General features: G+C 41.1%; 1 protein-coding gene across 12 annotated transcripts in view; it reads right to left on the minus strand.

Annotated features, from left to right (window-relative positions):
- ccdc142 (coiled-coil domain containing 142) overlaps positions 1-23,587 on the minus strand; it is a 112,582-nt gene that overhangs the window by 13,900 nt on the left and 75,095 nt on the right. For all 12 annotated transcript variants that reach the window (XM_069923741.1, XM_069923734.1, XM_069923739.1 and 9 more), the window contains 3 exons: positions 9,669-9,783; positions 6,202-6,382; positions 4,650-4,861 (listed from right to left, as the gene is read on the minus strand). In XM_069923741.1, the coding sequence (XP_069779842.1) occupies positions 4,650-4,861; positions 6,202-6,382; positions 9,669-9,783 (508 nt within the window). The remainder of the gene's footprint in view (positions 1-4,649; positions 4,862-6,201; positions 6,383-9,668; positions 9,784-23,587) is intronic.

Genomic DNA, 23,587 nt, shown 5'->3' on the forward strand with positions numbered 1-23,587 from the left:
GTCAATAGGAATACATCTTTGGACACTGCTGGAAGTTGACCCATTTGAGATCAAGTCCGAGCCTTAGAAGAGAAGGGTGCTCAGGCAGAACGACAGTCATAGGGTACTCAATAGTTAGTGGAAGAGATAGGAATTTTTGTGGATGCAAGAGAGTTCAAATAGAGATTTAACAAGGAAAAACTGGTATTTCAGTGGAGTAAAGGGAATTACAGTGGCATGAGAGAGGAACTGACCAAAGTAGTTTGGAAGGGGGAACTAGTAGGGAAGCAATAGATGGAGTTACTGTAAGAACTGAGAAAGGTGCAAGATAAATAATATTAAAAAAAGAGGAAATATTCAAATGGAAAAATGTGACAATTGTGGCTGACAAGTGAAGTCAAAGCCAATGTAAAAGCAAAAGAGAGAGCATACAAGGAAGCAGAAGCAAAAATTAGTGGGAAGATAGAGGAAAAAACTTGCACAAGGCAACTAACAAAAGTCATAAAGAGGGAAAAGATGAAGTGTGAAAGAAGGCTAGCAAATCATATCAAAATGGATACAAAAAAGCTTCTTCAAGTCTATAAAAAGTTAAAAAGAGGTGAGAGTTGATATCTTTCTTTGGCTTGGCTTCGCGGACGAAGATTTATGGAGGGGGTAAAAAGTCCACGTCAGCTGCAGGCTCGTTTGTGGCTGACAAGTCCGATGCGGGACAGGCAGACACGATTGCAGCGGTTGCAAGGGAAAATTGGTTGGTTGGGGTTGGGTGTTGGGTTTTTCCTCCTTTGCCTTTTGTCAGTGAGGTGGGCTCTGCGGTCTTCTTCAAAGGAGGTTGCTGCCCGCCAAACTGTGAGGCGCCAAGATGCACGGTTTGAGGCGTTATCAGCCCACTGGCGGTGGTCAATGTGGCAGGCACCAAGAGATTTCTTTAGTCAGTCCTTGTACCTTTTCTTTGGTGCACCTCTGTCACGGTGGCCAGTGGAGAGCTCGCCATATAACAGGATCTTGGGAAGGCGATGGTCCTCCATTCTGGAGACGTGACCCATCCAGCGCAGCTGGATCTTCAGCAGCGTGGACTCGATGCTGTCGACCTCTGCCATCTCGAGTACTTCGACGTTAGGGGTGTAAGCGCTCCAATGGATGTTGAGGATGGAGCGGAGACAACGCTGGTGGAAGCGTTCTAGGAGCCGTAGGTGGTGCCGGTAGATGACCCATGTTTCGGAGCCGAACAGGAGTGTGGGTATGACAACGGCTCTGTATACGCTTATCTTTGTGAGGTTTTTCAGTTGGTTGTTTTTCCAGACTCTTTTGTGTAGTCTTCCAAAGGCGCTATTTGCCTTGGCGAGTCTGTTGTCTATCTCATTGTCGATCCTTGCATCTGATGAAATGGTGCAGCCGAGATAGGTAAACTGGTTGACCGTTTTGAGTTTTGTGTGCCCGATGGAGATGTGGGGTGGCTGGTAGTCATGGTGGGGAGCTGGCTGATGGAGGACCTCAGTTTGAGAGTTGATATAGGACCACTAGAAAATGGTGCTGGAAAAATAATAATGGGAGTTAAGATGGCAGAGAAATTAAATCAGTATTTTGCATCTGTCTTCATTACAGAAGATATTAGCAGTGTGCTGGACATTTAAGGGTATCAGGAAAGTGAGTGCAGTTACTATTTTAAGGGAGAAGGTGCTCAAAAAGCTTAATGTCTACGGGTAGATAAATCTTTCAGAACAGATGGCTTGCACCCTTGGGCTCTGAAAGAAGTAGTGGAGAAGATCAAGGAGCCAATGGTAATGATCTTTCAGGAATCAGTAGATTCTGGCATGGTCCCGGAAGACTGGAAATCGCAAATGTTACCCCACTATTCAAGAAGGGAGGAAAGCAACAGAAAGGAAATTATAGACTGGCTAACCTGACATCAGAGGTTGGGAAGATGTTGGGAGTCGATTGCCATGGATGTGTTCATGGAAAATATGGAGGTACATGACAAGATAGGCCAAAGCAAGCATAGCTTCCTTAAGGGAAAATCTTGCATGACAAACCTATTGGAATTCTTTGAAGAAGTGACAAGGAAATGCAGTATTGTGTATTTGGCTTTTCAGAAGGCCTTTTACAAGGCTGTACATGAAGCTACTTAACAAGATAGGAGCCCATGATGTAACAGGAAACATACTAGCATGAGTTGATCATTAGCTGATTGTTAGGAAGCAGAGAGCCAAATATAGGGATCATATTCTGGTTGGCTGCGAGTTGCTGGTGTTGTTCCACAGGGCTTGGTGATTGGGCTGAGGGTTAACAGCTAGTGATAGTGTACCTAGGTTTTGCAGCATTCTAGTAAGACGGGGGCATGGCAATTTAAAAGTACCAATTAGTACGACGACCAACTGTAGGAATTTACTCTGAACCAATCAAACGAGCAGCTCTGATAAGAGGCTGTCAATCATCTGTGACAATGGAATTTGTACTAAGTAGGAATTGCATTGGGTAAGAATGTATTGTGTGAATTGTGTGTATTGATTGGGCCAAATGTAAGTCCGCCCATGTTTGAACCAGACAAAGGGAAAGCTTTGAAACAAATGTTCAGTTGTCTCTGCCTGCTTTCACAGAGAGAGCATCTCTGTGAGACACTGTGCAGATAACTCACAATTCTGCAGAATAAAGAAAGACTGACCAGACAAAGTTTTGGTAATGTCCTTTCGTAGAGTCCACCGAAAGAACTGGAATCCATAGGGCCACTTCTTTTTACGTTGTATATCCATGATTTAGAATATGGAATTAATTGCATTGTTGCCAAGTTTACAGATAATGCGAAGGTAGGTGGAGGAACAGGTAATGTTGAGCATGCAGAGGACTTAAATATTATTAGGAGAATGGGCAGAGAAGCAGCAAATAAAAATACAATGTCGTAAAGTGTACGGTCATACACTTTGGTAGAAATAAACAGTCAGATTATTTGGTAATTCCCAAATGCAAAGTGTACTGGGAGTCCTCGTGTAGGATACCCTGAAGGTAAACTTGCAGGTTCAGTTGGCGGTGAAGAAAACAAATGCAATGCTGGCATTTATTTCAAGAGAAATGGAATTCAAGAGCAGGGATGTGATGTTGAGGCTTTATAAGGCAATGGTGAGGCCTCACTTGGAGTATTGTGAGCAGTTTTGGGATCCTCATTTAAGAAAAGGTGTGCTGACTAAAGAGGGTTCAGAGGAGGTTCACAAGGGTGATTCTAACATATGAAGAATGTTTGACATCTCTTGGCCTGTACTCATTGGAATTTAGGAGAATGAGTGTCAATCTCATTGAAAAATTTCAAATGTTGAAAGGAGAAAAACACAAAAGTCTAAGGACACAATGATTGAAGTAAAAACACAATGTTGGAGACACTCAGCAGGTCAAACAGTGTACTTTATGAACAGAGTAGATCCAGAAAGATTGTTTCACAGGGTGGGAGAGTCTAAGATAAGAGGTCGCGACTTCAAGATTGAAGGCCACCCATAGAACAGAGATGCAGAGGAATTTCTTTAGCCAGAGGGTGGTGAATCAGTGGAGTTTGTTGCTATAGGCAGTTTTGGAGGCTCAGTCATTGGGTGTATTTAAGGGAGAGATTGATAGGTTCTAATTAGATCTAATATTATGGGGAGAAAGCCAGGCAATGGGTCTGTAAGGTAAAAACATCATGAGATAGGACTGGAGAAGGAGTCACCCAGTACTAAGGAGTAACAGGATGCAGGTGTGACCTTGTACGCTCAAGATAAGTTTGGCACTAACAAGCTGATGAGCAGCAGACTAACAGTGAAGGGTAGCAACAGCTTATTCATTGGACAAAGTAATGGTATGATCATTTACTAAGTGCGTGTCCTGAGGTATAAAAAAAACACCACTTGCTGATATCGAGAGAATGCGCCTTCTCCAACTAACACTGTTAGTTGCAAGTGTTACAATCCGGTAATAAAGAACCTTGATTTCGACTCAGTCTGGTGTCTGACTCACTCATTCTCGAACAAAGCAGACCTAACAGGTCTAAGTTGGAAAGTGGATCACCTTATGACTGTATGTCGGGGCAGACTTAATGGGCTGAACTGACTATTTCTGCATCTATGTCTTATGATATATGGTTTTCTGATCTGCATTTGTTTCTAGTCTATTCATTCTCAGTAGTCATCGAGTCATAAAGTTACACAGCATGGACACAGATATTTCAACCCAACTCGTCTATGCCTACCAAGTTGCCATTTGCCTGCATTTGGCCCAAACTATTTTACACATTTCCCATTCTGCTTAAATGTCTTTTAAATCTCATAATGGTATCCACCTCCACAGTTTACTCTGAAAATTCCTTCCATAAACCCACCACTCTGTGTGGAAAAAGTTGCCCCTCAGGGTCCTTGTAAATTCCGGTTAAACTACTAAGATTCTAATCCAAAGACTCTGGACAAAAAAAAAGTTGTAAAACAGAAAAAGAGGGAATTCTAAAGCTTTTTATCTTGGTGGCTGAAGGGTATCACACTGCAAATCAAAGTAGGCCAGTAATCTCAGAACTGAAGGGTGAAAGAGAAAGTGCGAGGTAAGATATGGATAGCAGATTGTTTGAGTGAGTGTCTTAAGCTTAGAAAAGTAGATGAAAGACTGACTAGCACATAATCAATTCAATTGTTACAAGTGATTGAACATTACTCAACACCTACAGCATCTTCTGAAATGGTCCCAGGTATTTGATGAAACATAGACCTTCCTCGTAGGTTGCTGAAGAAGGCAAATTATAGCATTGTCCACTTGATGGAAGACACGGACAGAAACGACAGCCTGTCTGACTTCCATTGATAGTTGCTGATCATCTGAACAAATTAGTTCTCTAACTGTGTCAAAATCCTGTTTCAGCTGTAAGGCACCCTGGAGACTGAAGGAAATAAACAATAAAGATGCAATTTAACAATGGCTACATTTGTTTTGTATTTTATAATCAATACAAAATAGATTCTGCAGTTATAAATTTGTCACTGCAGTTTAAAATGAAATTGTTTAAAGAAATATGCAAGTAACTAATTAGAACTTTTCAGTTCGATCAAACATTTATAATTATTCAATTAATAATTAATAATTAATATACAAATAAATAACATTGTGGCATTAAAGATACAGTAGTGTTGTGGCTATGTTATACTGAAGTCAAATCTCACCATGGCAGTCTGTGAATTTGAATTTAGCATAAATAATGGCAACAAATTAATTTGCATCGAGTGGAATTTTGATAAAAGTTTATAATGCATATGACATTCTGTCTTTATGATCTTTAAAATTGGACCGGGATGAGAAAACATTCACTTTATTGTTATAAGCTAAATTCTATATTTTGGCAATAGAAACATCCCTGGATTTTCATTACTGCAACCCAGATCCTTCAGTTACATTTCAAAGTGAAATGGAAGAATGCAAGTGAAGTTCTGGTTAGTTGATGCTCTTAGAACTCTGGATTCCTATTATAAATAAGTGAGAAAAATACCTCAGCTTCTTGACTAACGACATTCTATCACAAATCAAACATCAACAGTTACAACAGAACAGTATTATCTAAAATCAGATTCTCTGAAATCCTCAATTATCCAAAAGTTTTTCGGAGCTGAACTGACTGGGGATCTCAGGTTCTGTAGCATCAGGGATGTTGGGCTCCTGGCAGGAGCGGGGACCTCGAGCTGCCAGCGGCAGGAGTGGAGACCTCAGTGGGGAGGTGTCGGAGATTGGCGGCGGCTAGTATTTGTTTTGGTGAAAATTAAACATTATCTTAATGCTTAAAAGCCTTCTTTTGTTGTTTGTTGTTGTTTAAACACCTTTACAAGTGATTTTGCTGTTGCTACTGGGCTGTTTTCAAAAGATTACCAGTTCGCCGAAAAAAAAAGTTTATCTGAAATAGGCCCAGTCCCGACCATTTCAGATAATCGTTGTACTGTATTTACATAACAACGGGAAAAAAAAAGAATGAGCAGGTTTCACTACTGCATGAAAATAGTTCTTAAATTTCTAGTTTGTCATGACATTTTTAACATGAATTCATTAATGTTCATGTAATAAACACTAGTTATTTAGCTGTTCAAGTACTTACATTAGGCAGTTTCAAGATATTTTGTTCCTGGAATACTCTCTGGTTGAGCTGATTACTTTGCCAGTTAAAACTGACAACTTTAAACAAAAAACAATTTCTACCAAACAAATAACTTCAAATAAAAATATGAAATAGATGACCTGAATTTTATCTTTTGTTTCAAGATATGATCCATCCAGGCCTCCATAAAAGCAGTCAAAGCTTCTGTCAATGGAATGATTTGAGCATCCTCTGGAAGCCGTTGAATTCCTTCCAGCACCTGACCAATTATAACGTGCACAGCAGTGGTTGCATAGACACTGGATTTACTGGGGACCACAACTGAAATGGAAAATTAAAGATATTTTTCACTTTATTTGATAAACAAACCCTGATAACTTGGAGAAAATCTCTGATGTTTAAAATGAGAGATTTTGAATCAAGTTTGACTTAACCAAATGATAAACAGATTTTACTTGGTTTTTGCCTGCAAAGAGAGAAATTATGAAAGAAAATTAGGCAAGTCCACATCCAAGGTATGCCACTGAGGTAAGAGGGCTTAGGAAATGCTTAGTGGTTGGATTCAAGGCTGGCTGCCAGGTGACAGGGAAGGTAGAAGGTAGCAGTCAATCAGGGTGGTGGTTGTCTAGTCAACAGTTGTAATCAGTTGCTGGAGTAAATGGGATTGGGAGGGGTTGGGTTGGTTTTGGAAGCAGGTTGTAGAGGGGGGGAAATCTAAAACTACAAATCTGTTAATAAATCTATTAAAATTTGGAGATAATCAGAGACTGCAGGGTTTCCTGTTTCCTTCCACACGTACCAGAGGTTGTAAGTCAATTAGGTGTAAATGGGCTGCATGGGCTGAAAGGATGTGTTACCATATGTTTAAATTAAAAATTAAAAGGTTGGCCACCCCTGATTTAGTTGATATTGAGGATATGATGATCTTCAAGGTAAAAAAAAATTGACAAACCTTGAAGTTCATGTAATTAATGTATTCGAGGCAGCAAGGATATTGAAGTGACTATAAAGCAGAAAACGGAAGATGAAAAATAGCTTTCATGCTGAATGAGGTTCTCCCAACACTGGTATTTGGACCATTGCTTTTTTTAAAATATAGTAATGACGTGCTTTGGGATATGAGCATAAATTTAATGTCTTTAGATGACATGAAATTCAGCTCAGCAGCTGAAGGACCCATACAGGCTACAGGCAGTCAGCAATATGTGGTCAAGGGATTCACAGAACCGGGATTCGTGAGGGTGCTAAAAGCAAGAAGGGCTCCTAAAGGGCCTCGGGTGCTGAAGGCTTCCTGATCATATCGGAGCTTTAGAACTGGAGCCCAAGATACTGATAGATCAAACAGTTGCGGTTGCAGAGGTTGTGGGAGTACTGGAGGTGAATCCATGAACACTCAGTGTCTCAGAATGGACTCTCTTTTGCTATGCTTTCACCCTTACTGTAAAGGGGGCTGGGCAATACTAATGGTGAATCTTTGTCTGCCTTACAGCAGGCAGAAACATGGAGGAACAGAGCGATCTGAGATTGCTTGCACTCAAAATGTTTTGGGTAGTGAGATAACTAAAAACACCATCCAAATAGTTACTTGCTCTGTTAAAAGCATTAAAATTGGAATGCATATGAAAGTGGGGTTAAATCAGGAGATTTTGCTTGCATAGATCCCCTGTTTACAATCTATGAATATCTGCGCTTCACAGAGACAGGACAGGCAGTGAATAACTATTCTATTCCCAGGTGGCAAGTTCGCACTTTAAATATGTCAACCTATCTTATCTTAATTACAGGCAGCAGGGCTGCCAGGGTCATGGCTTAGCCACTACTATGGAAAGATGGTGCCATCTGAGTACCATTTGAAGGCCAGAAAAACAAAAAGTGCGCCATTACAATTTCAGTCACTAGACTGTACCTCTTGTCGTTTGGACACTCCCTTCTCTCTGTCCAACATAAACCTTACTATGGTTGGAAATCAAAATCCTGGGATCAGAGTTTCTGCTCTGATGGAATATTGGATGTTTTTTTTTAAACTTACCCCCAATCTCCTTCTCTGCTTCCTCTCACCTTAAATTTATGCTCTCTTGTTTTTGATACCCCTAGTTGGGTTGACTTGAGAAAGGATCTTATAGTGGACAAGTGACCTATCCTGGACACAAAATAGCTCCTCAGTTATCAGGAAGGTGCAACATTGACTGCACTTTCTGAGAAGACTGAGGCAGGTAAGGATTCTGGCCACCATCCTGTCAACTTTCTACAGGAGCTCTATCGGCATCCATTGTGTTACAGTTGCTGTAGAGAATCAGATTGGAGATCAATCCACTGGACTATATGAGTGGCAGAGAGGATCTCTGGGGTCTTGCTCCCTCTCAATGATGGGATTTACTGGGATCGTAGTCTAAAGAGGGCTCACAAAATCAGTGAGGACCCTTACTGCCCTAAACACAGCATCCTTCAGCTACTCCCATCAGGAAAAAGATACAGGAGTATCAGAGCAGCAGAGCAGGAACCAACAGGCTGAGAAACAGATTCTTCCCATGGGCAGTGAGACTGCTGAATGACTGATGAACTGCTCAAACAAACCCTCCGTGACTCAACTATTTATTGAACAATATTGTTTTTTAATTTTAATGTTGTGTATAAGTACCATGCATATGTATCATTTGTCTGTGTATGTGTTAGGTCTTTATGTGTATTTGCAGTGTGTTTCACAGAGGACTGGAAAACGCTGTTTGGTCAGGTTGTACTTGAACATTCGTATCATAAATAAACTTGAACAAACATTGGGGTGTCATAGTCAGTGGGTGCTTGAGCACATCAGTCCTCGCTCACTAACTAATTTGCCCATTCTTACTAATTCCACTTGTCCACAATAGATCCCTATTCTACATGCCTTGCCTCTGCTAGTAACTGTCTAAATGGCTCTTAAAATCAGTGATTGCATCTGATTCCACTATGTCCTCTGGCAGTGAGTCCCAGATAATCACATACTGTGTAATTTAAAAACAAAATGCTTCAAGCTCCCTTTAAACCACCTTCCTTTCACCTCTCAAAATCTCTTGTTTTTGATACCTGAATCACAGGTGGGGGGGGGAACGGACTTCCAATTCTATCTTTGCTTGGATGAGAACGTCAGCAGAGTGGGATTCCTTTTCATACCATGCCTTCCTACCAACACCCTAAGTCTACCAAAATGTAAACATCGTGAGTACAGTATACGAAAGAAAGAAACTTTGCTCAATCTTTCTGAACACTGTGTAGGCATCTGTTACTTGAGGACCTTGTTCACTTTGTAGCAATGCACTCAAGAGAGACTATTTGGTCTTGGAGAGAGTGCTAAAGAGACCGGCTAAAATGGACCAAGAGCAAACCTAAGGTTTATTGTAGGACTGGTGAAACTGGGCTTATTCTCAGTAAGCAGCAGAGGTTAAGAGATTTGATTGAGGCTTTAAATTATTTGATCAAGAAAAATTGGATTTAGGATCAAAAAATCAGAATTCACAAATGAAAGTCAGGATTTGTTTACGTCAGGTGAAAAATCAAGTAATGCTAACAATATTTCTGAATAAATTGCAATATATCAAGTTTTTAAATCGTTTTTGAAATATAAACTTACCTGATCGATAATTTACCCTCCACTGTCTTCCCACTGGCATGGTCTGCTCAAATATCTCAAGAGCCATCTTTCGACATTTTGTTGAAAACATTGCCAGTGCCTTCACTGAGAACGTCTGAACAAATGAAAATATTGAAGGTTACTTTTGTAGTTTGGCACGTTCAGGCACATCTACAATTTTCATTGAGCCATAAAACAAGGAAACTGGGTTCACAACCTCAGAGAACATCAACAAATCTTTCATATCAATTCTGCAATCAACCATTTTATTGACTCCATATATCCATCAATTTTGCCCCCAATTCTATATTCACCTGCATACCTGGGGCAATTAACCTAGTAACCTAGAGGTCTTTGAATGGGAGAGAAAACCAAACCAACAGGAGAAATCCATTCAGACAAAGGGAGGTCATGCAAACTGTACAGATAGCACCAGAGGTCAGGATAGAATCCAGGTCACTGAGGCACTGTATACCCTTCTGTTTATTTCCAAATGATGTACAATTTATGCATTACACAGAACACACAATACGATGAAATGTGTCTCTATGAGATGTTTGTGATTGCTTGATTTAAAAAAAAATCAGTTTATAACATCATGTGGCACATTTCCATCCTTGCCTTGGTGGAAAAACAAAAGCCTCTCCTCAGTGTGAAAGTGAAAGCTGAAAAAAAAATGCTTGTGAAAAACAGTGCAAAGGCTCTTCTGCAGACAATCCTTCTACCTCTTCTCTCGAAGTTTGCTACAGTAATCTGAACTTCTGGCACGATATTCATTAATAACTTCAAAAACAGTGAGATGCTGTCCAAGGAATAAACTGTACATCACATCAGATAGTAAATTTACAATCTACCTTACAAACAGAAAATATTCAAAACATTCAGCATGCTTGGCTCTAATTGTGGAAAAAAAAGGAACAGTTCTTTTCATTAGAACGAGAGAAGAGAGAAAGCAAGTTACTTTCAGTCAGCAGAAAAGGGGAGGAAAATGGATATCTCTGATAGTGTACAATTCAGTGACCTAATTTGACAGTTAAAATTAGATTAAGCTTTATTGTCCTAATGCTAAGGCTGTGGGTCATGAGCAGAGAAATAAAAATGGTGGCACTGCTGGAGCTCCTGTAATGGTGGCTGGTGCAGACCTGGGAGTGGAATACTGTAATGCTCTGCAGGGTACTGCTGCCCAGTCTTGTTGCCAATGGCTCCATACAGGCTTTAAATGGTCTGTTAAAGGAGAGGCTGCAGACTCTGGTGGAGCAGTGGTCTAGCACAGGGCACCAGAAACGGGGAGGACAGCCCCTGTTGAGAAGAAGTATGGGAGTCGATCCTACAGGAAGGTGACCGTGGCAGCAGACCAGTGAAGGGCTCAGCAGCTGAAGGGTCCACACAAGCTGCGTCTTTTGGAGACTTGCAGTTGAAGGCTGCTGGAGACTGGCTCATGGGAACCATGTCTTGGAACAAGGATTCGAGAAGGGGTTGAGGAGAAGAAAGGCCTCCCAAGGGTTCTTGATCATGATGGAGGTTTGGACCTGGAACTTGGGCTCCCAATGGTATAAACAGACTGCAGTGGCTGTGGGAGCATCCATGGACAAGGTATCTTTGAAGGGACTCTCTGTTGCTTCTCTTTCTCTTATTGTTAGAGGTGCTGGGCAATGCTCAAGGTGACTCTTTATTTGTCCTAAGGGAGACAAAAGTCGAAGTATATCACGTATATTACATTTTCATGTACTGTCACATGACAATAAAAGGAACCTTGAGATGGAGATGAAAGGTGACGAAACAGGTATATAAGGTTATGAGGCCCATATATAGGGTAAACAGTCAGCATCTTTTTCCTGAAGTGACAATAGCAAATATTAAATTTAGACAATGGCCCATGGGCCCATTTACACCCAATTGACCTACAACCCTCGGTCCATTTTAAATGGTGGGAGAAAACTGGAGACCCCGGAGGAAATCCACACGGACATGGGGAAAAGATACAAATTCCTTACAATCAGCACAGGATTCTAACCCTCGACCCTGGCGCTGTAACAGCGTTGCACTAACTGCTACGCTAACCGAGCCACCCATACCAAAGGTCATATTTTAAGGTGAGTGGAGGAAACTTTAAGAGAGATCAGAGGTAAGTGTTTTTGGTTTTTATACAGAGAGAGTGGGTGCCTGGAATTCATTACCACAGTTCACTGCCAGAGTGGTGGTGGAGGCTGGTACAATAGGGACCATAGAACACTATATCACAGAAACAAGCCCCTTCAGCCCTTCTCGTCTGTGCCAAACCATTTTTTTTGCCAAGACCTATTGGCCTGCACCCAGTCCATAGCCCTCTACACCACTCCCATCCATGTACCTGTCAAAATTCTTCTTAAATATTAAAATTGACCCAGTATTCAACACCTCAACTGGCAGCTCCCACCACTCTCTGCATGAAGAAGTTCCCTCTCTCATTCTCCATAAAATTTTCCCCTTTCACTCTTACCCATGTCCTCTGGTTTGTATTTCACTTACTCTCATTGGAAAAAGCCTACCTCATAATTTTAAATACCTCTATCAAATCTCCTCTCATTCTTCTACGTTCCAAGGAATAGAGTAGTTACCTGTTTAACTGTTCCCTGTAATTCAGTTCTTGAAGTTCAGGCAACATCCTAGTAAATATTCTGTGCACTCTTTGTATCTTTTTGATATTTTTGCTGTAGATAATGACCAAGACAGCACACAATACTCCAAATTTAGCCCCACCAATGTCTTATACAACTTTATCATAATATCCCAGCTCCTATACTCAATACTTAAGATTTATGAAGGCCAATATGTCAAAGCTCTCTACAACCCTATCCACCTGTGACACCACTTTCAGGATAATTATGTATCTGTATTCTCAAGTCCATCTGTCCTACTCACCATGTACATCCTTTCTTGGTTTATCCTTCCAAAATACAACATCTCACACTTGTCTGCATTAAATTTCATCTGCCATTTTTCAGCCCATTTTTCCAGCTGGTCTAGGTCATTCTACAAGCTTTGAAAACCTTCTTTGCTGTCCACAACACCTCCAATCTTAGATCTGCAAACTTGCTGATACAATTTACTACATTATCATCCAAATCATTAATATAGATGACACCATTCCCTAAGGCACACATGTCAAACTCAGGCCCGCGGGCCAAATTTGGCCCGTGATATTTGGCCCGCAAGATCATATCAAATATGTATTAGAGCTGGCCCGCTGGACCTTTCTGAACGAGAAGCAAAAGCTCCAGAAGGTGGAAGAGATGAAAAGAAGTCTGGTTTTACAGCAAACTATGTTCACCAAAGCAGAATCCCAAAGTGAGCCTGCTGTAAAAGTTAGTTTTATTGTGGCCGCAGAGATCGCCAAATCAGCCAGGCCCTTTACGGAGGGAGAGTTTGTTAAAAAGTGCCTGTTCAAAGTTTGTGATGTCATTTGCCCAGATAAAAAGCAAGCGTTTTTAAATGTGAACCTGAGCAGAAACACCGTGGCTGCGCGTGCTTGTGAGCTTTCTACTAATCTAGAAGAACAACTGAAGGAGAAGGGGAAAGATTTTATGGCATACTCACTTGCTGTAGACGAGAGCAGCGACACATCAGATACTGCCCAGCTATCAATATTCATCCGTGGAGTGGACACGAAACTTTCCGTTACAGAGGAACTTTTAGGATTAAAATCCACGCATGGCACAACCTCAGGAAAAGAAATCTTCAAGGAGGTGTCCAAATGTCTCAATGAAATGATGCTGCCTTGGGATAAACTTGTGGGACTAACGACAGATGGTGCGCCCGCGATGTGCGGTCAGAAAAGTGGATTGATGGGCAGGATTCGGGAGAAGATGCGGGAGAATCATGCAGGTGAGCTTACAGTTTACCACCGCATAATCCACGAGGAAGCCTTGTGTGGCAAAGCCTTGAAAATGGAGCATATTAGGAACACTGTAACTCGAGTAGTTAACTTCATAAGAGCCAAAGGTTTAAATCACCGCCAGTTCAAGTCCTTTCTGGAGGAGTTAGGGTCAGAATACGGAGACGTGCCCTATCACACAGAGGTGCGATGGCTTAGCCGAGGAAAAGTACTGAAGAGATGCTTTGAGCTGCGTGAAGAAATATGCTTCTTCTGGAAAGAGTTTAACCAAAACTATGGTTAAACATTTATTTTAATAAGAAAAAGTTTAACATTACATATGTTGAAAGAAGAGAAAACATGCAGATGTTGTTGAAAATTTTCAATAAATATTTAGTTTGGCCCTCGACTTAGTCTAAGTTTTTAATTTTGGCCTTCGGTGAATTTGAGTTTGACACCCCTGCCCTAAGGCTTACCACGAGTCACAGGCTTCAATCTGAGAAACAATCATCCACAACTCTCTGCCTTCTCCCATCCAACCACTGTCGAATCCAATTCACTTCTTTTCCATGAATACCTAGCTTCTGAACCTTACTGCCTAATCTCCCCTGTGAAACATTGTCAAAGGCCTTAAAGTCCATGTAGACAACGTCCACAGCATTTCCTTCATCAACTTTCCTGGTAACCTCCTCAAGAAACTCTATAAGATTGGTTAAACACGACCTACCAAGCACAAAGCCAAGTTGACTATCCCCTAATCAGTTTCTGGCTATCCAAATAATTGTAAATCCAATTTCTTAAAATACCTTCCAATAATTTACCCGCTACTGACAGCAGGTACACCTGCCTATAATTTCAAGGATTACTTTTGCAGCCTTATTTTAAACAAGGGAACAACAAAAACTACCCTTCAATCTTCTGGCACCACACCTGTGGCTAAGGACATCTTAAATATTTTTGCCAGACCCCTTGCAATTTCTACACCAGCCTCCCCCTAGGTCTAAGGGAATATCTTGTCAGACACTGGAGATTTATCCACCCATATTTGCTTAAAGACAGCAAGCTCTTCCTCCTCTTTAATCTGTATAGATTCCATGACCTCACTGCTTGTTTTCCTTACTTCACACGACTCTGTGCCTGTTTCCTGAATGAATAGTGATAAAAAGAATTTAAGATCTCCCATCCCTTTTGGCTCCATACAAAGTTGGGGACGAATTTTGTCCCTTACTATCCTTTTGTTCTTAATATTCCTGTAGATACGCTTAGGATCTTCCTTCCCAATGTCTGTGAAAGCAACCTCATGTCTTTTTTTTTGCAGTCTTCATTTCTTTCTTGAGATTTTCTCTTGCATTTTTTAATACTCCTCAAGTATCTCATTTATACACTTTCTGAACCAGATCCCCAATATCCCTTGAAAACCGAGGTTCCCTATGCCTGCTAACCTTGCCTTTAATCCTGACAGGAACATATAAACTCTACTCTCAAAATTTCACCTTTGAAGATCCTCCACTTACCTCGCACCTCTTTGCCTGAAATAGGAGATTGCACTCTCTCTCTAGTTTGTACCTCTATATATTGATTTAGAAAACTTCCATGAACACGTAAAAAAAAACTCCAAAAAATCCAGCCCTTTTACAGTTTTGGAGTCCCAGTCAATATGTGGAAAATTTAAATCATCTGCTATCACAACCTTAAGTTTCCTGAAGCTGTCTGCTATTTCTCTACAAATTTTCTCCTCCAATTCGCGTTGACTATTGGATGGTCCATAATATAGCCCCATGAGTGTGGTCCAAGCATGTGAGTGAGATTTAAAAAAACAGGAAAAGAGTTGTGCGCTTGCATGAGGCATAGAGCAGGGATCAAGGGGGTGCAGCGCCCCTTGTGGGGGGCTTGGGGGGGCAGCCCCCACCATTTGGAAAATTTTTTAAATGTCCACACAAATTACCAGTTTCAAGCCATTAAAAAACTAGTTTTTTTAAACAAAGTCATTTTTTTTTACAGTGAGCATAGTATATCAGACAGACACGACAATCTGTACCCAGACTCCAAGCCCATTCCAGGTCACCAGACAGTATCTGTTTGACCTAAGCACCCAGCATGCCAAGCAGTGCCCTTGCTGAATTTGCATCCAATCCCCAAGTAGTAACCAGGGGTGCAATGCTGCCGAGCTCACCCGAGCACTGCTCCAGCACCTCTGTAAACAAAGCCTAAAGGCAAAATAAACAAGTGGAGAATGTTAACTAGTGGGGAATTTAACAGTGTTTGCATATTAAATACAAGGGATTTTACAAAGTGAGTGCTGGGGTGGGGGATGGGGAGAGGAGTAATGGTGACATTGTAGGTGAACAGGGGATTTAATTTGCTGCGGGATTTTATTGTGTATTTTGCACATTGTCTAATAGACTGGGTCAGTACAAGGACGATGACTCCACACAGACAGGTGTGAAGGACTAGGATTAAAAATATACAACAGTGTGGAAAAAAAATCAAGAACGATACCATTCAAATCTGCTCCAAACCCTCAAATATGAAATTCAGGAAGACTTTTATAATATAAATATGTCCTGTATCACATTCAGCCTGAGGGCTCTTTTCTTTCCCTTAGCTCAACGTCCCAAGGAGTCAATTGTTTTGCTGAGCAACAGAAAAAATAATTGCCAAAATCCCACTTGAAACTACTGTAAGTTCTGCTTATTTCTATCCTGTGTGTACATAATGATAAGCAGTGTTGCCAGGCAAGCACATTGTAGCTTCATTGGGTATTTATTTCATTGAATTACAATCATCGTCTCCAATGAGTTATATTCTGGTGCGCTCTCTCTCGCTTTGGGGAATAGCAATTATATAACATTATTCTGTCATTGATTAACTTGGTCTTAAAAACTAAAGAGTACGTGATATCAGGTTTGCAATTTGTGCTTCAGTTAGCATCATAACCTTTGGTTTACTTTCTCCACCTCCATCCAAATGGGCCAGTCCAGCTGAGTGAGCCCTCTTATCAAGTGGCTTTTATTTCTCTCCAGGCTACTGACCACTTCACTGGGCTATTTGACAGGCGTGGCAACCCAAGGACCACATGGTTGGGAACTCACAACTTTGTACCTGAGACTCTTCTAAACACTGTGGGCCGCTGATGAGGGGTGGAAATGTCAGGTTCATCTTTTAAAAATTAGTTTCAGTGGGAACACAACTTCCATGATGGATAACATTGAACTTTGCAATGCAGGGCGCCTGCGCTAATGCTGTGGCTTTGAGCCCGGTTCCCTGATATTGCCTGCAATTCTTTCTTCTTTGGCTTGGCTTCGCGGACGAAGATTTATGGAGGGGGTAAAAAGTCCACGTCAGCTGCAGGCTCGTTTGTGGCTGACAAGTCCGATGCGGGACAGGCAGACACGATTGCAGCGGTTGCAAGGGAAAATTGGTTGGTTGGGGTTGGGTGTTGGGTTTTTCCTCCTTTGCCTTTTGTCAGTGAGGTGGGCTCTGCGGTCTTCTTCAAAGGAGGTTGCTGCCCGCCAAACTGTGAGGCGCCAAGATGCACGGTTTTTAGGCGTTATCAGCCCACTGGCGGTGGTCAATGTGGCAGGCACCAAGAGATTTCTTTAGGCAGTCCTTGTACCTTTTCTTTGGTGCACCTCTGTCACGGTGGCCAGTGGAGAGCTCGCCATATAACACGATCTTGGGAAGGCGATGGTCCTCCATTCTGGAGACGTGACCCATCCAGCGCAGCTGGATCTTCAGCAGCGTGGACTCGATGCTGTCGACCTCTGCCATCTCGAGTACTTCGACGTTAGGGGTGTAAGCGCTCCAATGGATGTTGAGGATGGAGCGGAGACAACGCTGGTGGAAGCGTTCTAGGAGCCGTAGGTGGTGCCGGTAGAGGACCCATGATTCGGAGCCAATTAGTCCATGTATAAAGTGCCTTCCTCTCGCCTCTACCCAAACCTTACTCCCTACAATACTTTCAATGCCAATCTCACTTTTAAAATGTGAAAAATCAATTTTAAAAATGTGGAAGTCTGTGGAAAATTCACATCTGGTGGTCATACCTTTCCTGTTCCTCAGCTTCACCGATGTGATATTTTCCCTGATGAGCAATACCACTTCTCCTCCTTTCATCCCCCTGTTCTACTGCATCTAAAGCAATGGAAGTCCGGAACATTGAGCTGCCAGTCCTGCCCCTCCTGCAACCAAGTTTCACCAATGGCCACAATGTCATAATTCCATGTGCCAATCCATGTTCTAAGTTCACCTGCCTTTCTTCAATACGCCTTGCATTGAAATAGATGGACTTTAGAAAATTTCCATCACATACAATCGATTGACTTCTAACAGTGCATGCATTTTTCACATCATCTTTTCCCTCCTATACTCCTCTATTTAGTCTGGCTCCCACCCCCCTTCAAATTTATTTTAAACCCACCAGAGTAGCACTAGCAAACCTTTCAGCTATGATATTAGTCCCTCTCCAGGTCAGATGCAAACCATCTTGTCAGAACAGGTCTCATCTTCCCTTGAAATGAGCCCAATGATGGAGCATTTATTGGATAACTATTCAAGAGTAAAAGGGAAAAATGGTGGAAGAGTACTAAAATTGAATTGTACAATTCTTAATGAGGCTTGAATTTTGCTTGTAGTTTATGCTCCATTCGTTGAAGATATAGATTTCGTTGTAGATGTGTTTTTATTATTTGGATATCTGAATTTTAACGTAATGATTGGGGATATTTAAATGTGGTATTGGAGCTTTTATTGGATAATTATTCAAGAGTAAAAGGGAAAAATGGTGGAAGAGTACTAAAATTGAATTGTACAATGCTTAATGAGGTTTGAATTTTGTTTTAAGATGGTGGTTTATGTGACTAATATGATGATAGATGTGAAGTTAGTTGATATTTGGTGAAGGTTTATCTCTATAGAGAAAGATTTTTTTTCATGCTACAATTTTTTTTAAGGATTGATATTATTAACTTTATTAATTCTTCACTCTTTATTTTGGGGGGAAAGGGGGGGTTGGACTAATTTGAGTTGGGTTATTAATGTGTAATAATTATTGGGGAGGGTATAGTTTATTTAGATTACTGATATTATATTGTAATTTTATTATTTTAATCTTAATTTTTTTTAAATGTAATCCTATATGTTATTCATGTTATAAAATCTTAAATAAAGTTAAAAAAAAACAAAAAAAAGAAAAGAGCACAATGATCCTGAAACCTTCTCTCCTGCACCATGTCTTTAGCCACGTGTAAAGCTGCATTATCCTCCTATTTCTCACCTCATTAGCATGTGGTATGGGTAGAAATTCTGTGATTGCAACCCTGGAGGTCCTATCCTTCAACCTAGCACCTAACTCCCTGAACTCACCTTCTAGGACCTCCTCACCCTTCCTATCCATGTCATTGGTCCCTATATGGACTACAACATCTGACTGCTCACCCTCCCTCCTGAGAATACCATGAATCTTGGATCCTGGCGCCAGGGAAGCAACATACCAATCGGGATACTTGATCCTTCCACTGAACCATTTATCCATTTCCCCTAACTATGAAATCCCCTATCATACCAGCTTGCCTTTTCCCTTCTTAGCCACAGGACCAGACTCCATGCCAGGGCCTGATCGCTGTGGCTTGTTCCTTGTAGATTTCCCACCCCAATCCCAACAATATCCTAAAGAGTGTACTTGTTATTGAGGGGAATGCCCACAGGGGTGCCCTGCACTGCCTGCTTGTTCCCTTTCCCTCTCCTGACTGTCACCATCTACCGTCCCCCTGCCTCCGAGGTGTGCTTGTGTTCCTGTAATTCCTGCCTATCGCCCTCTCTACCTCCCGAATGATCCAAAGTTCATTTCACTCCAGTCCAATTCTTTAACTCAGCTTGTCACATTCCCTGGCTTGGCTGCCATTCCCACTGTTTGACTTGAGGAACAAAACAAGTATTCCCTGCTTTTTGAAAGTTCGCTTTACACCACCTCACTTTTAAGACCTACATTAGTATCTGTTTTCGCTAACCAAAAGAAATCCGAAGAGGTTTTTTATTTTTACGAAGAAAGGTGAAAAGCGAAAATAGGTTTCAGCATTTGTTTTGCAGTGAGCTGCTATTGAGGCAGTGTGCACCCCGAGCAGCCAGACTGGTGCCACCAAGCTTCTTCCCCGGAACGACATTCAGCATCAAGCCGCCATAGAACTGTGTCTGTGAGCATCTGTGCTTTATCTTGATTTATTTTGTACATCCATTAGCAAGATGTGTCCTAAGAGAGCTTGTAAGGGTGTTTCGCTTAGAGTAAAATTGGACGTAATTAAGTGTTTCGATCGTGGTGAAACAAAATAAAGACATTGTGCGGGTTTTGAATTTTATGATCATTTGATATGATTTGGTAGGTTATATTTTGGGTCTGGGAACCCTCAAAATTTTTTCCCAGATAAATTAATGGTAGTTGTTTCTTCACTTTATGCCATTTCGGCTTACAAAAGGTTTCAAAGGAACGCTCTACTGTCGGATAGCAGGGGAAACCTATATATAAAATCTGTCCTTTCCTGTGCCTACCTGCTGAATCCATTTTGTTCCTTGAAAAGGGTGGCCATTTCTTACTTCAATTCCTACTATCCCTTGCCTCTTACCTGTTCATGCCAAAGTTTGTTGAGCCAAAGCCTTACCACTCTGACTTAGCCCACTCTTGAGATGACTGCTCCCTTGGTATTTAAAAGACTTAAAGATTGGAACATGAATGCAAAAAAACACAAAGTATTATGGGTGTGAGGTAGGGAAGGATTAGATTGTTATGGAGTAAACTAGTACAAGTGTGGTACAAAATCCATTTTCCTGACAATTCTTTTTAATTTTAGAGCAAGCGACCACTGGAAGTTGCTCTTGTAAAATCCACTGATTGTGGTAAGGTGTTCAAAGTATTTTGGTTCTGCCCTCACCTGTCCAATATTCCTCCCATGGAACAATTTTCAAATAGATTCACAGTGAGAAGAAGCTGTTTCCTTCAACCCTACACACCTTCCACTGCGTGAACTGAGAGACAAGGAATCAAGTGGAAATGATCAGGAAAACCAAAGCAGCAACTCTCCACTCTCCCATCAGGAAACACTGGGAAGATATTGGAGGATCTGCAATCTGGCAAATGGATGTCAACTATTCTACTTATCAATTTGGGAGACAGAAAATCATTTAATAAACATAAACAAGAGAAAAACATTCTGAAATCATGAAAAGTTATTTAGCTGTAGGCTCGTGTCTAAAGGAAGTTCAGCAAAATATATAGCAAAGGAGAATGCATGTGGTGGAATTTGGAACAAAAAACATAATTCAGTGGGTCAGGCATTATCCATGGAGACAAAAGATGCATGTCAATGTTTCAGGTCAAGATCCTTCATCAGATTGAGAGGGAAAAGATGATAGCTGGAATCAGATGGAGGGGGGCAGGGGATTGAATGGCAGATGGAACTGTGGGAGGTGGGGTGAAAATGGGAAAGGTGAACATAGGAAGAAGAAACCCAAGTAGTTACGGGAGTATGTGTGGGAGGAGAACAGCAGGAGTGTGGTGACCTGTGTTACAGAGTTCTGTGTTGTGTATTGGCCTATGTGTTGTGTGGTTCAATGTTAAAAAGTGACAGTTTGCCTTAAGTGAAGGTGGACTGCTGAGAGAGTGGGAGACGGACTGAGCATGTGCAGAGAATGATCTAAAAATTTCTGGACTTGAATGATAAACCACCACTGGGTGGTGCTGTGGAGTGGAAGGAGGCCCAGAGCATGAGTCATGGTCTGGAAGATAGTTTAGAATGTTGGAATTTCAAAAAGGATGAACATTCCAAAGGCAGCCAGAAGGATCCGGACCAAGCCAGTGGCTCCTCTCTCTGCAAGCAACACAATAAGACAACTTCAAATTTTGTGCTCTCTCTCTCTCTCTCTCAAAGATCTTTTGGCTTCAGCTTATCAAACAAACTGAATTTTGTTTATGATCTTCGCTTTGGTTGAGATCGAAGTTTTATGAGTCTTGTTTGTTTTGTGTCTAAGTTTTTCTGTGGGCTGGTTGGAAATATAATTTAGACTTTAATTACATATGTTATATTTAGGCTGGAGAATTTATTAGTTTTACACTGTTATAGAAATTTACATAGTAACTAGTGGGCATTGTTATAAAAGGGGTGATTTTGAATTAAAGTTTGAAGGTGAAATTTTTTTGTTAATAAAGTAATTGTTCATCTTTACCCTTGTGTGATATGCCTACTTTGTGGTTGTTGGTTTGCTCTTGTAACATAATTTGGGGGTATCGTCCGGGATCAAACCAATTTGGAAGCTTTAGGGGCGATTGACTTGTGCTTAGCTATCAGTCGTCTGAGTTTGACTCAACCTCCAGCTCGAAATTAAAAATAAACGGTGAGTGTATAAATCACTAGCAGAAAAACCAGCAACTATGAATATTGACCAGTTCATAGCGAACCCTTCAGTGGTTAATTTAAAAATGGCTAAAAAGTCAGAACTGATGGTTATAGTTGGTAAGTTAAAACTTCTTACAGTAATGAAAAAAAAGGAAACTGTCCGAAAGATTGTTACGCACGATGTAGGAAAGGGGGGTATTTGAAGAAGCTGCATTAGAACAGTTTCCAAAGGAGAAAACTTCAGAGGAAGTAAAGTTGGCTTTGAGAAAACTAGAGTTAGAGGAAAAAAAGAGAGGCAGAAAGGAAAGCCGAACGAGAAGCAGTAAGGCAGGTAGAAATGGAGGAAAGGGCAGCCACAAGGGAGGAGAGAAAGAATGGAAACATAAGCTAGAACTAGCTAGATTGAGACAGACCCTAACCCAAGGAGAGGGAGAAGCCCAAAACCCACCTGCTGGTCAGGAGGAGAGGTTTCTGGTCAGTAGGAAAGTGAGGTTAGTTCCTCCATTTGAGTAAGCTGAAATAGACCAGTATTTCCAGCATTTTGAGAAAGTAGCTGTAAATTTAAAATGGCCACCAGACCAGTGGTCTCTCCTGCTACAAAGTGTTCTTAAAGGGAACAACAGGTGTACTCATGTCTCACTGTACAACAAGCAGCTGATTACAAATTTGTAAAGCAGGCTATACTCCGATCTTATGAACTAGTCCCAGAGGCTTATAGACAAAAGTTCAGGAGATTAAAAAAAGGGCAGCAACCCAATCTTACCTGGATTTTGCTTATAGGAAGGTTGTGTGTTTTGATCGGTGGTGTGCCGCAATGAAAGTAGAAAATAACTTTGATTTATTGAGGGAAATCATTCTGATTGAGGAGATTAAAAATTGTGTTCCTAATGATATTCAAGTGTTCTTGGCAGAGAAAAATATAAAAACTTGGCAAGAATTGGCTAAATTCGCCAAAGTAATATGCTTTAACCCACGAGTCTAAGTGGACACCAGGGAAAACCTTTCGAAGGAATACTGTTGATAATCCAAGTAGAGTAGAAAGAAAATCTAGAAGTGAGGTTAAAGGAAGAGAGGAAGAGAAATTGGTGAAGAAACAATTTTTTGAATGTTATTTGCCTGTAAGAAGCCAGGGCACATAATAGCAAATTGTCCTGTACTGAAAAGGAAGAAAGAGTAAGGGGTGATACCAACTACCTATGTTCAGAGTGAGAAAGTTAGGGATATTTTTAAACCATTCATGACTGAAGGTTTCATTTTGGTTAAAGAAGGATCCAATCAAGTGCCAGTTAAAATCCTGTGGGATACTGGAGCAGCCCAATCTCTTGTATTAAGCAACGTTTTGAATTTTGGTGAGGAGGCCAATACTCGATATGTGAATTTAATTAAAGGCATTGGTGGTGAAGCAGAGCCTCTACCTTTATATAGAATAGTGATGAAATCAGACTTAGTTAATGGCCCGGTTACGATAGGGATAAGATCAAGTCTGTCGGAGGATGGTGTTTCTCTTTTGTTAGGGAATGATTTAGCAGAGGGTAAAGTCATACCTGCGGTGAAACTCACAAGTAAACCATTGGTTTATGAGTCTGAAAAGGATTTGGAAATCTACCCTGTGTGTGCCATTACTTAGAGCCATGTCTAGAAAAAAGGTAGAGGTAGAGAAAGTCTGTGATGATCCTGTAGTG

The sequence above is a fragment of the Narcine bancroftii genome, chromosome 3 (assembly GCF_036971445.1).
Source record: "Narcine bancroftii isolate sNarBan1 chromosome 3, sNarBan1.hap1, whole genome shotgun sequence".
In the NCBI taxonomy this organism is placed as follows: Eukaryota; Metazoa; Chordata; class Chondrichthyes; order Torpediniformes; family Narcinidae; genus Narcine; species Narcine bancroftii.